The sequence below is a fragment of the Cebidichthys violaceus genome, unplaced genomic scaffold (genome assembly GCF_023349555.1).
Source record: "Cebidichthys violaceus isolate CVI_PGR_0920_01 unplaced genomic scaffold, fCebVio1.0.p SCAF_17, whole genome shotgun sequence".
NCBI classification, from domain to species: domain Eukaryota; kingdom Metazoa; phylum Chordata; class Actinopteri; order Perciformes; family Stichaeidae; genus Cebidichthys; species Cebidichthys violaceus.
This window is the reverse complement of record NW_027176340.1, coordinates 13484839-13501471: the sequence shown is the minus strand read 5'-3', so window position 1 is coordinate 13501471 and position 16633 is coordinate 13484839. Positions and strand designations below refer to the sequence as shown.

General features: G+C 40.1%; 3 protein-coding genes across 3 annotated transcripts; 1 reads left to right on the top strand and 2 right to left on the bottom strand.

Annotated features, from left to right (window-relative positions):
* Positions 1-862: 862 nt before the first annotated feature.
* On the bottom strand, positions 863-6386 carry slc2a10 (solute carrier family 2 member 10). The gene is made up of 7 exons (XM_068711791.1): positions 6311-6386; positions 5042-5117; positions 2569-3831; positions 2222-2344; positions 1494-1629; positions 1312-1404; positions 863-1098 (listed from the first exon to the last, which is right to left on the bottom strand). Exons 2-7 carry the CDS (start codon positions 5043-5045, stop codon positions 1017-1019), a joined length of 1701 nt encoding a protein of 566 aa, XP_068567892.1. The 5' UTR covers positions 5046-5117; positions 6311-6386; the 3' UTR covers positions 863-1016.
* Positions 6387-8926: 2540 nt separating this feature from the next.
* On the bottom strand, positions 8927-10616 carry mrps33 (mitochondrial ribosomal protein S33). The gene is made up of 3 exons (XM_068711790.1): positions 10442-10616; positions 9507-9759; positions 8927-9303 (listed from the first exon to the last, which is right to left on the bottom strand). The coding sequence occupies exons 2-3, from the start codon at positions 9719-9721 to the stop codon at positions 9198-9200; spliced, it is 321 nt and encodes a 106-aa protein (XP_068567891.1). The 5' UTR covers positions 9722-9759; positions 10442-10616; the 3' UTR covers positions 8927-9197.
* A 1418-nt stretch (positions 10617-12034) lies between these two features.
* tp53rk (TP53 regulating kinase) lies at positions 12035-14320 on the top strand. The gene is made up of 2 exons (XM_068711789.1): positions 12035-12271; positions 12936-14320. The coding sequence occupies exons 1-2, from the start codon at positions 12049-12051 to the stop codon at positions 13412-13414; spliced, it is 702 nt and encodes a 233-aa protein (XP_068567890.1). The 5' UTR covers positions 12035-12048; the 3' UTR covers positions 13415-14320.
* The last annotated feature ends 2313 nt before the right edge of the window (positions 14321-16633 follow it).

Below are 16633 nucleotides of genomic sequence, written 5' to 3'. Positions count from 1 at the left end.
TGACTGATTCATTTCACACAGACCACTTTAACCCACACATGCCTTTGCAATCAATAATGCTACATTTTAAAGGTTTTTCTTAAAAAGGTTTTTCCCCAGGTCTTTAAATGCATTTAGTGCCAAAAGTTCATGGTTATTATGGGTGCTTTCATTACTCCTCCTGTTTGTATGGATGTGAAGCTATCCCTTAAGAATGTGACACTAAGGGTGCTTTCCAATATGCAAATTTGCACTTCCTCGCTTGACCCGGAAATCATCACGGAGGATCTCCCAATCACTTCATTCCACCACGAGGAGAGAGGAGACTTGTGGAGGAGCTGAGAGTGAGGAAACACCGGTGTATCCTTTTGCAGAAGTCTTTTCAGCACCACTGATGTAAAAGAGGTTTGACACGCAACTGAAATATTCTGAAACCATGGCAGAAATGCAATTTGTTATCATAAATTGTCATTATTTAAGATCAACTTAAAAAAGATTTAAGATCAGCCCTTCACAGTTTCACCTCGGTATTAAGTTTTTATCTTGATTGTAGGCTACATCAACTGCTGTAAGCTGGCCCTTGATATTTACAAAGGTCCAGTGGTTAGCTCTGTCTCCTCACAGCAAGAGGGGCCCGGGTTCATTTCCTGGGCTTCTGTGTGGAGTTTGTATGTTCCCCCTGTGTCAGCGTGGGTTCTCTGGGTTCCCCGGCAGTTGGGGTTAATTAAAGACTCTAAACCTTAGTGTGAGCGTGACTGGTTGTCTGTAATATGTGACCTGTACAGTGGGAACCCAGTCTGAAGAAACCACTGCACGACATCTGCGTTTAATGACGGCATCTTTGCACAAAACGAGGACTAAACATTTTATCCACAATTTATTTTTTCACATTGGAGGCACATTAGGAACGGATAAATGAGCCATGAGGAATAAATATGAAGACCAATGACTTTAAATGTACATATGGGCATATCAATGTATTGACATAGACTTGGAAAAAAATTTGAATGACAAAGGTAAAACTGTAAATGTTACAATCAAGTCAGGAACATTTTGAAGACTGCTGCTGACCACAACTGACAAACCACTTCAGATGCACAGCAGCTCTTTCTTTTTTGGCTGTAAAAACAAAACAAAAAAAAGAATTTGTAATGACTTTTGTAAATATCATTTACAAAAGTCATGTCACACAAAAATGCACTGTTAGTGTGCTTCACAAAGATACCACACATGTATTCCAATACCAGGTGCAACAGAGGAAGGCCTAGCACGGGTCTGAAGCCTACGTGGTGTTTATGCCTGTCAGTACTGTAATATCCTATAATAAATCACCCTGAGGAGCTGACTTGACAGTGCACTCTCTGGTACTGTGGGGAAGGGTTTCTCCAGCTGTTTATGCAACAGCACTCTTCGCCTTGGTAAAACCTGCAAAACAAGACCAAAGACACACACATGAGTGTCTCATGCTACTGCACGTGGTTATGAGTATTTGCTCAGACAAATATAGATCCTACTTGTTTGAACGCAGCTCCTTGTCTATCTCTTCCAGACTCTTCCCTTTGGTCTCTGGTAGCATGAAGTAAAAGAAAGCCACAGCGGCCACAGCGGTCATCCCGTACAGGAGAAACATCCCCGACAGACCGATCGCATCTGTTGATCGAAAGCATAGTTCACTCTCTGCTGGCCATCATTTCAATAAGTCACTAAGGGGAAATGTGACCATCGTTGAACATAAGAACGCATATCAATGCAGCAATGAATCCTTGCTTACAAAGTTATCAGTTATTTTATAATCTTAGACTGTTAAATGCTGAAGCTAGAGTTGGTTCTTCTTAATTAATAACATCCTTATTAAAATTGTCATTACATCCCAACAGCAATCAAGTCAAATCCTCAGCCACAGATGTCAGATTCTTCTGTCACAGGACTGCAGTAAGCTCTGTGTCTGCCGTGTTTAATGAGGCAAAATCGCCATAGCTACTACCTAAAAGTATTTGGTGTTGTACTGATCTTAACAAAGAAGACTGAATTTAAAGTTCAATCAGAGTCACTGGGACCTCTACACTGCAAACATGTTGAGTTGTTCATGAGATGCACAGGTGTAATCAATTACTTTGGCTGTGTTCCATGTGGCTTTTTCCAGTTCCAGCGGAACCACCATTGCTTTTATTATTTCCACCTGCACTTCCCACACTGTGACGAGTCAAAATGTCCACCGTGAAAATGGTGTATGGGAACTCACCGACACAATTCAAGAAAGTGAACGTGACCAGCAGGTTGGCAGCCCAGTTGAAGCAGTTGGTAAATGCGAATGCCCTTCCTCTGATAGCAGCTGGAAATATTTCACTCAGGAGAAGCCAGGTCACTGGTCCAAGACAAAACAAACTGTTTAACTTCAGAGCTCTAATAAAACACTCGACAGGCTCCATGTTGGATAAAGTTATTTTTAAAGACGGTAAAGCTACATTAGGCATTTTTGCATGTTAGCAGATTGAAAATGTGCATCAATTTAACTTTATATTTAATCAATCTTGCCTCATGAAGCTTTAAATGCACAAAAACAGCCCCAGTTTGAGAGAATATACCAACTTGGTCCAAATCCAACGGAGTATGCACTGACAACGGCCATCATACACATGAGAATGATCCAGTTCACAACCGTGTCATGGGCGCTCGGAAGAGGTGCCAGAGGATCGTCCGGTTGTTTCTGTCCAACTGCATCAAGAACTACATCTTCATCTTGTGTGTTGTTTTCGAGCAGTCTTTGGCTCTCGTTAAAAACGAATCGATTACCAACAGTTAGATGAGGCAGATCGGTTCTGTTAACGTTGAAGTCCTCAGAATCACAAGGCCTCCTGGCATCCATCGATGAATGTCCACTGAGGAGTCCAATGGTTATCAGACACAGCGCCATAACGGAGCATCCGCTGATGAGCAGGGGCCTCCGCCCCACCCGGTCCGAAAACACCATGGAGGTCAGAGTAGCGACCACTTTGACGAACCCCAAGCCCACAGAAGCCAGCACCGCCGAGGCATTGCTCTGAAACCCCACAGAGTGGAAGATGGTGGAGGCGTACAGGAGGACATTCGGCTGGCCTGTGAACTGCTGAAAGAGCACCAGTCCGAGGCCGATGACGGTCCGAGTCCTCATGTTGTCTTTGCGCTGGAAAAGGTACATGCTGTTGAACTGAACCTTCTTGCTTTCCATGCTGGAGCCGACTTTAGAGTCATCTGCTTCGACAGTATTCATCAGGTTGCTTGCAGTTTTAAAACAATACCTTGGGCTTGAAGATTCCTTCGTGCTGGATGGGAGGAACCAGATAGAGACCAACTGAATCATAGTCGGTACTACGGCTAATCCAAACATCCACTTCCACCCTTTTTTAGAGTCAGCCAGGATGTAGTTCATGGCGTAGGCTGCCAGGATGCCCATGGTGATCCCGGCTTCATACAGCGTTACCAGGAAGCCCCTGCGATCCGGGGTAACCATCTCGGACACAAAGATGCAGCAGGACATGGAGGATATACACATGGCGAAGCCCACCATCATCCTGCCCACCACCAGTGCCGAGTAGGAACCGATGAGCAGGACCAGGCTGCCGGTCAGTATCAACACGTTGCCGAGGAGGATGGAGTTCCTGCGGCCCCGGTGGTCGATCAAGCAGCCGCCCACAACGGAGGCGAGCAGAGCTCCTATCAACAGAGAGCTGACCAGAGCCTCCTGCTGGACACACGAGAGTCCGAACTCGGCCTTGAGCTGCAGCAGAGAGCCTGAGATGATGCCCAACTCATAACCAAAGACCAGGCCGCCCAGAGTGGACACCACGTTGGCCAACAGGAGGATGGAGCTACCTGTGGTGAAGGAGAACAGTCAGAGGATTAACTCTGAACAAAAGATGTACATATACACACAAAAATAACCTCTAGGGTAAATGTATGCATTTGATGTTAATCTTTCAACTTCATGAGGTCTCCGTTCGATCGTGTAGATTGAGTCAAGGCTACAGCCAGATGCAGTACCACTAATGGCCACTAGATGCTGACTCAAAAAAAACAGCAGCTCCATAAGTATCCATTTAAAGAAAGAAATACAAAGTCAATATTCTTGTTTCCTTTAAGGCAGCAGATTTGTCTTCTTAGTGGCCATTTAAAAGGTGTTGAGTTTCATAAAAGGTACATTTTAGAGCTGTATTTACACTAATTTCTTTTAAATTTACGACTCTAACCTCTAAAATTCTGAGTTTTATCTCAGAATATTACCCATTCCCTGGCTCCATAATTTAAGATTTTTTATGTTCATTAGCCCTAAAAAAAAAAGAAAATTGGCCCTTTTTTATAAGTGTAAAAGTGTGACTATGTAGCATCAGACTGATCTGGATTTAAACTTTAAGAACGAATGTTGCTGGTGAGATTAGAACAGATTCAGCCAGCATGCAAATCTACGAACAGGAACCTTTTGTTCAGAGAAGTACAAGCAACACAAGTTGCTCAGGTACAGATAAATGAGCTTATTGCAACAAAACAAAAACCTGGCAACATTTTTGTTCCATATACTACACGTTTAGTTGTTACAGTCTGTAGCTTTCCAGTGTTTTCATTAGTTTACAGTACGTATTTATTTGAGTGAGTTCCAAGTGAATGATAATCGTTCATCCCTCCGACTGTTCTGCAGTTGCCTCTCACATTAACCTGAGAGGCTTTCATGTGCAGTATCTTTTGACACAAATGCAAATGAGAGCTGCTGAATTTCATTAAAGAGAACCCTGTGTTCCATTCATATGAGGAAAGATGAAGCTTAGAACAGCTCATACCGACTGCAGATACAGTCCACAGTTAAGTTTCACATCTGATTGGTTGATTTGACTAATTAGGTGATTTTTTTAATGACCCTTGATGATCTAAATGTAGCTTCAACTATCAGCAGCTGATACTCAAGCGGTGTATCACAGGTCACACAGGTCAGCACTACAATGCATTTGTTACATGTTGCTTTTCTTTACACCAAACACGCTGCAGGGAAGCAGTCCGTACAAAACGAGCATTACTTTGGAAAATCACTCACCCATTGCTTTTGTCCCGTTACGTTCACGTTTCAGTCAGGCTTTGCATGTCTGGGTTCATCTCTCAGAGGAATTCCGCTGCATAAAACAAGCAAAACTTAATATGATAAGAAAAATCTTAATAATAATACGGACCATCTCCTGCAGAGCCCTCCTGGTCTGGCACCCGTCTTGCGTCCTGCTGCTCACAGGAAAGACTGTTGCAGCCCCGTCGCCATGACAACCCTCTTGTTGATTGCCATGATGTCATTAGGGGTTCCACTCGAGACGGGCTCAACAAAACTACACGGCCGTGTCTCGCTCCGCTTTTAGTCTCATATCAACATCTCCTACAGCAGTGGGGACGAGGTGTGTGAACGAGCACCGCCTCTGAGGAACTGTTGCTCCACACAGATGGACTGAGAGAGACGGACACTCGTTTATGGTTCTGGTTCTGGTTCGGTACTGACTGGACTTTTTTGATATATTATTTGATATTTGATACTCAAAAACAATATGTGGACCAATACAGAAAATCCCCCACCAAGTGTCACTGTAGAGATCCCCATCAGGCTGATAGCATCATAGTTATTCCGACAGCCTCCAGTTCAGCTAATAGAAAAATACAATTCAATGTTATTTATAACACAATATGTAGAATGCAAATACTTTGTTCTAAAATGTCAAGATGAGGACCCCACTCCACCAACAACACTTAGAAATATATACATATCAATTGGTTTTGAGCTGAAAAGGGGTGTTTTGGGGGTTCAGTTACTCTTGAACTTTAATTAAGGAAGTATTATCACCAAAAATATACTTCAAAGTATTAAAGGCAAAAGTAATTATGCAGCAGAATGGACCCCACAGACATTCGATTGTTCATCACCGCAGTATTTCATAGAACTATTTCACTTTACACACTGCTGGAAAGTAACTGTTGTGGAGTAGAAGTATAACGTGGCATTCAATGGAGATAAAAAGTAATGTATCCATATTGAGTAAATATACTTCGTTACATTCCACCACTGGGTCTTTGTTACGACAGTAAATAGACCGTGAGTCTCAGGTATTAAGAGTCCTGTGTGTTACCGTGCTGATAGTTCCAGCTGTGGACAACTGACCCGTTACCCGTCGACTGTTTTTCCGTGCAGGACTTGAAGCAGTTGTTCAACTGGACAGACGGACGTAACAGTCCGCTGCGTTAGTTACGAGCTCTGGAGACTCTTTAGTCCACTGTGGACTGCTATATTTTGGGCTATGAGACATCCCGGGAGGATACATGGACTCACCGTGAGCAGCAGATCGGGTGGTTGAGGAGATGCTCCTATAGAAAAACTTGTGTCCCTTCAGGAAGTCGGAGCGACGTGGCAGCGGTGTCAAGTTTCAGGAGAGGAACTCCCGACTGTCCCAGGACGAGGAGCAGCAGAGCGGCTCAGAGGACCGCTTCTACTTCTACGTCATTATAGCTGGTCTCATATAATAATAATATCATATATGAATGAAGAAATAAGCAGTTCGTGTGTTTCAAAACTGACCACAATTAGAATGTGACTTAATACATTTACTGAAGTATTCCACAATTTTGAGGTAGGCTATGGAATGCCATTTAATTTAATGTAAATAAATATGTCCATGAAATAAATTTGGAAGTCAACAAATGAGGCAATACATATATAAATAAAAGTAAATGTATAAGTGATGATATAGAATATAGATGAGGGTGCACTAGGCAGCTAGTTATTGTGCTTCGGTCTGAATCTGAGATAACCGAGCCCACTTCATTTCAATGTAACAGATGGAAATAAAAAGATCTGTGGAATAAATGTGGAATTCTGAAATAAAAACCCTAACCCTGAAATAAACAAATGTAAAATTATTAAATAAAATGACCCTCACAAATGTCCCTTTTTAAATAAAAACCTGTTTATTTATTGAACTATACAGACTCATTTATATTTGTATTATTTGAATGTACTTATATATGTATTGCCTCATTTATTTATTTCACAGGCATATTTATTTATTGGTTAGTATTGGATTATTTATTTAACTAAATACTTCAGTTCTACTTGTACTTTATTTGAGTGCATTACTGTTGTGCTGCTTTATACTCTCACTTAACTTTTTATTTGAGGAGGAACGATTGTGCCTTTTACTCCATTATATTTATCTAACAGCTGTAGTAACATTTCAAATTAAGATTAAGAACACAAACATTTCACGGTAACAATTACAGTAATATAATTTTCTGAAGTTACCAGATTATTCTGTTTGTCTTTTACAATTAGTATCTATGTCCACATAACTGATGATTATTTATCAAAAAATCTCATTGTGTTCATGTTGCACCCTTAAAATGAACTGTCCAAAAACACATCCATCTTCGTTTTGCAGCTTTTATTTACAAATCCCACGGTTAAGCACAAGCACATTTTGCCTTCAGCCTGCATACATCACGTTCTCTAAAAACTCTCTTAAAGCGACAGCGCTCTCTTCTAAAGGGTCAGTACACCAACTTTCTTCCCTTTACAGTTAGTAAGCATACAGTTAGGTAATGTTATTAACTACTGAAGTAATACAAATATGAATGAACTTAAACACATATTTAAAGCAAATGACTTTACATAGACAAACTGATATTAAATCAGCAAGAAATATGAAATGACATACAGTATTTCAGTGCGCTACATTCATATTTTGCAAAAAAGCATTAGTGGTCAACAATATCGATATCAAGGTATTTGGTCAAAAACATTGTGGTATTTGACATTCTGCATTCTCAAAAATGAGTTAATGTAGCTTCACCTCCTCCAGCTACAACATGAAAATGGTGCGTATGGTAATACATCCGTAATAATAATCCAACACTAATATAACATTGAGAGGTTGCTATAAATACTTACCTACGTGGTGACACACTTTTACGATATTGAATGCGGGACTCTTACATGTACCACAGTATTTTCAAACGATCACTGACATTGTTGTACTTCTACTCGCACTGAAGTAAAAGATTTAATCATGTCACAGTATGATTGAAAATATAAGCCTGTTTTGGCGATTCCACTACTGCTTACATGGCCTCCTTGTGCCTCTTGCACCGACTGGATGTTTCCATCTGTCCTCTATTTTGTGAAATAATAATTTTAAAAAAAATTCAACAATTCCTTCTAAAGCCAGGTTTGTTGATGTTCTGTGAGCCCTCAATTATTTGTCTGGTTTTGTTGTTATCCACGCTGTGTGGTGAAGCCAAAGATCATATTACACATTACGAATGATGACGTTCATAACTGACTGAATAACAATTAAAAATGTTCCAGTTATATTGTTAGACATTTGACTCAATTTAGTTGTCGTCTAGTATTGGTTATCATTATTATTTTAGTTTAAAGCATGTACAACAGCAGCAGAAATAGTCCTACCGAAGAGTACAACAGCAGCAGAAGTAGTCCTACAGCAGCAGAAGTAGTCCTACTAAAGAGTACAACAGCAGCAGAAGTAGTCCTACCGAAGAGTACAACAGCAGCAGAAGTAGTCCTACCGAAGAGTACAACAGCAGCAGAAGTAGTCCTACTAAAGAGTACAACAGCAGCAGAAGTAGTCCTACCGAAGAGTACAACAGCAGCAGAAGTAGTCCTACTAAAGAGTACAACAGCAGCAGAAGTAGTCCTACCGAAGAGTACAACAGCAGCAGAAGTAGTCCTACCGAAGAGTACAACAGCAGCAGAAGTAGGTCTACCAACAAGTACAACAGTAGCAGAAGTAGTCCTACTGAAGAGTACAACAGCAGCAGTAATAGCCTACTAATGGTATTCATAGTAGTAACAGTAATAACAGTACTCATTTTTCAGCAGCATATAAAGTAGTAGCAGTACTATCAGTAGCGATAGTAATAACAGACACTCTAGAGGTAACAGATGCATCTTTATTGACATGTTGAATCTTATGTCTTACAATAATAATGATGATTATTAGTTTATGTGTTTCTGTCTCTAGTGACGCGCTCTGTCTTCTTGTTTCTTCCTGGGAGGTCAGGGGTCAGAGGTCAGGCTACAGAAGAGCACCTGAGCAGCAACAAGTCCTTCCTGTTCCTTCTTGAGGAGAGCAGAATAGGAAGCATGTCCACAGTTCAAAGTTGTCTGCCTGCATAACAAAGAGAAAAGAAAAAGAAGCAGCTCATTTCTTCTTGCCCGCTCTCTTGCCTTCTCCTTTCTTTGGTTTCCCCTTTCCTCTCAGTTTCCTGAGGCGACGCATCTCCTCCTTGAAGTCCTCGTGCTCGTCTCTGAGAAGGAAGAGCAAACATTTTAACAAACATTCTCACTGGCTGCTCAGAGTCTTCTTTATAACCCATGTATTTTACCGTTTTTACCATTGATATAAAGCCACTGCTAGTGACAGTCCACACTTCCTGTATCAATGTTTCACATTGAAAACCCTTTCAGCAAAGCTAAGGGCATAAATGATCAAGCAGGTCATTCTGAGTACCTGAACAGCCCCATGAACCGGAGCTTCTGGGTCATGGAGTAGTAGATCTTGTGCTGTGGGTACCAGTCGTACACCTCCTTCCTCTTGGCCATGGGAGGCTCTTGGAACAGCTGGACCACCTTCATAGACCTGGAGTCTGTCGGACGCACCACCTCCCCAAAGATCTGTGCGCTCAGTCTGGCCATGCGCACGGCATAGCTGGACAGGCCAGCCATGACCGCTGAGCAGAGCAGAGAGAGGACTTCACCAGTGGCTTGAAGATCAAACAGAAATCATAGAGAACGGGTGTCAGACTGACCGACCAACTTTATACTCAGACGTCTGCTGTTGCTCGACAGATAGGAGGCACAACATGACAACTTCAGGAGATGTAAAGTCTGCCCTATTACATATTAAAAATGGTAGAAAAAAAATCTGAGTTAATGTGTTTTTTGCATATTAGGATTTAAAGAAAAAAAATCACCTCATTTGTATTTATTTTGGACCAACTACTGTACTGAACCATATTTGATAGCTTTCTGATTATCAGAGAACCATGATGTTTATTTGTTGTGTTAAATATTCAGCATGCTTATTTTAGCAATAAAAAACAAATCCTGCACAGTAGTTAGATTATCAAATATTAAACTAAATGTGGTACAACGTGGATTTGGAGGCCATGTCTTTAAAAGAAAGTAGGAAAGCGACTAGCCAGTGTCTGGTCTCGTGCTAGCATGTACAGTATAAAAGCGATCATATGGACGGTGTTATGAATGTTTGTCCGTCCGCTTCTGTTAATTACCACACTGACGTAACACCGTTGGTTCATGTTATTGATGTTTTACTCGTAGTATTGGAGCCAATCTTTCTTAAAACCCTCACACGATGAGAAACTACACTTTCCTGCTGAGCAGTCATGAACGAATGAACGCGTCATGTTCTCACACGGTTCTTACCTGCAGCCTGAGAGGACGTCCACGCCGTTCTTTAGTGAAACTCACTAGAACCGCTGGTAAAACCCAGTAACCTCTAAACGACGAATACTGGAGTTCAGTTCAGTTCACTAACGTTTAAGCTCACATTCACCTTCACGCGTACCATACTGCCATCACAAGCTCTACCGCGCATGACAGATTTTCCGTGGAGCTGATTGGTTAGTTGTCGTCACTTCCTATTTAATGGTAAAGTGGTATTTCTATCTCCAACACGAGCCATATTTCATAAATCACACATATATACATCAATACGTCGTCATTAAACTTAAATTAACACAGACTTTCCGTATTATGAAGTCTGGTGTAACTTGTTTTGCAATTAAGCGCTAGCAGGAAGTCCGTCGCTCTTAAGAGGTCCGTGGGTTTGACAGGTGTTGCACAAAGTTCCGGTTATCCGTCGGCTGAAGTGCACTCGTGGTGGAATATACAGCCATTTGAATTGTGTGTGTCAATATGTATTTTTTACCTGAAAATAAAGCCACAATATAAACGGTAAGACCAGGTTGTTCATATTCTCCAACACAAGAAAACACTGAGAAATCTGAGAATGTAGAAGTTATACGTTGAAACTTGTGTATGAAACCCTGAATTTATCTTGAATTTGTATTGAACGTTATTGTTAAAGTGACACACAGCCATGATCTGTGAGCAATTGAAGGTTCATTAAATGATGAGTGAAGCAAACTAGTTTTGCAAACACGTTAGCTCAGCTTGCGTGTCTGTTTGTAGGTATTTTAGCGAGTGTTCTGTTCTATGCTGTTGATAGGAACAAGATCAATACGTTTATCAAGATCCCATACACAGTTGTTCTGGAAACAATTAATGGAATGGTTAAGTGGTAAATCATATTATTGATTTGCCACTTAATAATCATAATAATATTATTTTATTTTTTTTCTGAAGACCAAAAAATTAGACCTAATGATTAATGTTTTACTAATTTCAGCCAACTTCTTTATTCATAGGTCAAAAGTCTTTAAGACCCCACCTCACTTCATCTGCCACTATAATGAAAGTCAACTCAAGTCCCGGAAATTAATGAAATCCAAATATTAGAAATTATTTATTTTATCAATTAATTTATGTATTATGTATGTATGGCTATTATATATTCTTTTGTTATTTTTCTATTTATTTATTAATCTTAAATAAGTATCCTACTATTCTTTTTATGGCTGTGTACATGTTTTATGTACAATTTGGTACGTGTTGAGTTTAGAGGGTGTTGAATTTGTATGTGTAATGATTGCCTCATTTTTGTAAATTATTCATGTGAATTGTAGAATTGGTAAAAAAAAAGTTCGGATAATGTGAATATGTGTGCCTCCTAAATTAAAAGTTAGGGGAACGTGAGGCATAAAATTAAGCAATTTAACTGAGCGTTTAGTTTACATCAATATCTGTGTACGTAGATTTAGAGCTGGTTACGGTAAGAAGTAACTAGTAAAACCTTTTTTTATCGCTTAGCCGTTAGTGTGTTTCATTGGTGGCCGCTAGGTGGCAGCCTGTAGAAACAGAGCACAGGAAGCGGGAGGACGGCAGACAGCAGAAGAAGAGCGGAAGTCAACATGGCTCAGGAAAAGAGCATGGCGATCCCAGAGTTCCTCAGTAAAGCAGAGCTAGTAAAACAAGGAGCAGAAGCTCGGGTGTACCGGGCAGAGTTCCTGGGAAAGCCGACTATTGTGAAAGAAAGGTTCCCAAAGGGCTACAGACACCCGGTGCTGGACGAGAAGCTGACCCACCGAAGAACGGTCCAGGAGGTCCGCTCCATACTGCGCTGCCGGAGAGCAGGCAAGTTCAACAACAGCCAAACCTGCTGGTCTGAACACAGTCTGGACGCAATGCTATCAAATCGAAGGTCTGAGTGGCTTTGATGAAGCGCACCATCGTTATCAAATGAAAACAGCTCAAGAAAAGAAGCTACATTAGCTTCAACTCAGCCAACCGGTGCTACAACAAAATATTGTTCCGTTACAAGCGAAGCTGATTGGTTGACCAAGTAGTTGCCGGGGGAAAAGAGAGTGTCCAGATACGGAGCAGTGTGTGATGTCAACGTTCGTATTTATACAACTTCAAGCCCTCGCAGTCTCTCACACTCATTACCAGGTGACTGGTTAAGTCCCTGAGGGTTCAGTGTGTAAGGCCTTAGAGATTGAGCCACAGTCCTCACATTATAAACCAGCCCAATCAAATGATGTACATATTTTAAATATATTTTTATATATATTTAAAAGATGTACATCTTCAGTAATAACCAGTGGTATTGGGCCCGAGAGCCACAGACAGAGGAGAGGAGTTAGAAAGTAATTAGAGGAACACCACATGGCTGGTTTTTGTCTTTTCATGATATTTATTGATATAGAATAATGACATCCTTATCATTTGATACCAGAAAACACAGGTTTTTGTATCTTCAGAGCCCAACATACAACTCTCCTTCAACTTCTCTCCTCAGGCATATCTGCCCCTGTAGTCTACTTTGTGGACTACACATCCCACTGTATTTTCTTGGAGGAAATCGCGGGTTCCTCGACTGTACGCGACCACATCGCCTCCACTCGGCGGTCTGACTGCAGTAAGGAGCTGGGGTGGCTGGCTGAGAGGGTGGGCCAGATCCTGGCCAAAATGCACGACGAGGACGTCGTCCATGGGGACCTGACCACCTCCAACATGCTGCTGAGACATCAGGAGGACCGGGAGTCCGAGCTGTTCCTCATCGACTTCGGCCTGAGCTACATCTCCGCCCTGCCGGAGGATAAGGGAGTGGACTTGTATGTGCTGGAGAAGGCCTTCCTCAGCACCCACCCGAACACAGAGGCTCTGTTCGAGAGGCTGCTGAAGAGCTACGCGGCCGCGTCCATGAAGTCCTCGGTGGTCATTAAAAAGCTGGATGAGGTCCGGTTGAGAGGGAGGAAGAGGTCGATGGTGGGATGATGATCCGTGCTGTGTTCAGGGACAAGCCTCTCTGGAAATGATGTTTCTGAAATATGTTATAATAATAAAGTTGTTATTTTGAAAAAAAAGAAAGTGTAATATATGTTTTATTTTTTTATATTATAAAAAGATGGACTTTGTAATGATGTTGGTACATTTTGTAACAGTTCATGTGTTGATGTCTACAAACATTTGACACACAAAGTCAAGACTGTGCTCATTAGTGAGATACATCAGCTTCCTCACATCCTGTATTGCTAATATTGTGGTAGCATGTACTGTAAGAGCCTGTCGCCCCGCTTTAATATGGACGTTAAATAAAACATACACGGTATGTTACTTTTTTAACCTCCACATTCTGTTTGATTGATATGCAGCTCATAGTCATCTTAAAAAACGAATTGGATGCATTAACTTGTCTGCTTTGACTGTAAGTTGTCGTTGTGAACACTGGCGTTTTGGCTCATGTTTGTTTAAAGTTGTTCTGGGGTTTCATTATTGTTTGGATGTAGGAGACGGCAGAAACCGTCAGGTTTCTGCACTGAATCAAGCAGTGCCCTGATATCTGCCCTACACCTCAAAGCAAAATGATATCAAAATATGTATTTATTATATAACTAGAGCCTATGCTTTTGAATATAATGTTGTCATAGAAGGAAACTTCAAATAGACACCCTTTTAGAAGCACATTTACTTTACTTGCTTTTAAAAGCAAAATGTATAAAGAGGAATACTATATATATTTTTTATGTTAAAATGTAACGAAGTATGCACAAATAAACTAGTTTTATTGCTTTTTATGCTTTTGGAGATATATCAAAAATATAATTTTTACTCCTATAACCCTGTAGAGCTCAAGATTTAAAAATATTTATACTCTTACAAGGCTCAAACTACTCAGAGCTCCACTTTTAAAGATTGTATACAGTGTTTTGAAATCCATTCATTCTATTCATTATCTATGTAATTTCAAAAAACTTGAAAACAAAAATTGAATAAAATACTTCAGCATTCCAACTTCCATACCATTATTTATATCTTAGACTGACTCCATACTAAGAAACCTCTTGTTGGTCTAAAACCCTCTGAGGTCTGAGCCATCTTTGGTCCGCCTGGTCTTGTGGTGGAAAAAAAATCCTATACCCGCTTTGTGTGAGTCTTCTAATGCTGAAATACATAATACCAAAAACCAGGTTGTCTTTTAAGTATTTATTCTCAATCATCACAACAGAATGCGTACAGTCTCAGTGAGGAAGAACCAAGAAAAAAGTGAACAAGCTTTCTTTATACAGAATGAGCAAAGGTGGGGGCCGATGGCCAACGTTACGGACATTTCGGTCTCAGACTTTTGGTCTCAGACTGATGGGAACAACAAGTGAAAACAAACGGCCAGCAACCAAAACAAGCAGCCCAAAGGCCTTGGCATGGAACATTCTCATACAACACAGTTAGTTATCTATGTGAACAGGCAAGGGAGAATTATTCTTTTGCACAACAGAGACACGGTGAAGTTCAACAAAGTCCAGAGCAAAATGACTTATGCATGAATACAATATACTGAGTAGAAATATATACTACGTAAAAAATTACCATTACAATCCTCCCCTTGATCATTACATTAGATCACTACAATAGTATATATTCTCTGCTAGAAGTGAGAACATAAGTTAATAATATTTCATAACGATTTTAGTTAAGGGCATCATTAGTAGTGAAAACACCAAGCCTGTGGAGGAAACAAAATCTTTATCATAGTTGGGAAAAGTGTCTAATTGTGCAGTCGTTAGAACAGAGTGCTCAGGGGAATACAGGAGGAGTTGATGGGACACTGATTTGTTGATGGTTCGCACTAAAGGACAGTCTAACAGACGGATTGACACGTACCATCATCTGGATATTTCACTAGTTAGTTTGGTTAACATTGGCAGGCGAGACTAGAGGAGTTTACTGACATGCGGACAGAATAATTAAGGTGGGACCTCTCTGTTGAACAGTGTCATAAGACAACATATCAGTGAGTTTCATAACAAACAATAATCAAACAACTTAAACGATCTGTAAGAAATTCTATCATATTACCATAATACACATTCAGAATCAAGTGTCAGTTTAATCGATTCCTTTATCAGGTAAACTAAATAAAAGCACTAGCTGTTTTTGTGTAATCATATTTCTCAGATAACAAGCTGTAATAATAAACATAAGTATTACACAGAAATGTCACTATTAAAGTACTACTCATCTAAGGGAGGAAAACAGTTCGGCATTGAAAACAAGTCACATGTTGCAGGATTGGCCTTTTTTCCCTTCTTTTCTAACAGCATGTCTAGGGCCAATTTAAATCAATGTAGTGTATTCATATCACATGTTATTTGCTGTTAAGTTAAATTACAAATCGTTTCTTTAATCTGATGGTTGCTGGTTTTTGGTTCTATGTTATTTGGTTGCCATGGTTTCTCATGCATCAGTTATTAGGAAGCACAATTATTATTGCACAAAAATACAGAAAACACATTGAACCTCTTAGGCCACACCATCCCGGACCGTGGAATGTGTGCCATGGTGCTGGAGATCTGCCTTCCATCGCCGTTACTAGGTGCTCCTCGATGAGTTGTTAGCAAACAAAATACATTTTCTACAAAATAGCAAAAAAAAACTGTGCACTCTTTTGTGTACCATGCTGAATTAATACAATAACATACCATATTTCTTTGCTTTATTTCCACTGATCGTTACTTTAAGTCTAGTCTTAAAATCCTGAAATCCACAGATGAATGATGCTACTTAGTCTATTCTGATAAATCCCTGCTACGATACATCATAACGTATTGTATTGTAATTCCTAAAATAATAACTTAATAAAACACAAATATTTATTGCTGCAGTTCTTTTACATTCCTTAATGCCAGTTAACAACTAATTTGAATACAGTGATATTTATATTATTTAATGTAGAGGCTCAGCTCATCATGTCATCATGTTATCTTGAGAGTTTAGATAGTAGATAGATACTTTATTCATCCTGCAAGGGGGAATGTGTTTGTTACAGCAGCAGAAAATATACTAAAGCAATTAAAGTATAAAGTATAAAAATGCACAATATATACAATAAAAATAGCAGAGTAAAAATATAAAATATATTAAAAAAAACACACAGTAGTGTATACAATGAAATAGAATGGTATCATTAACTAAGCTAAAATAAACTGCAGTGCAAAG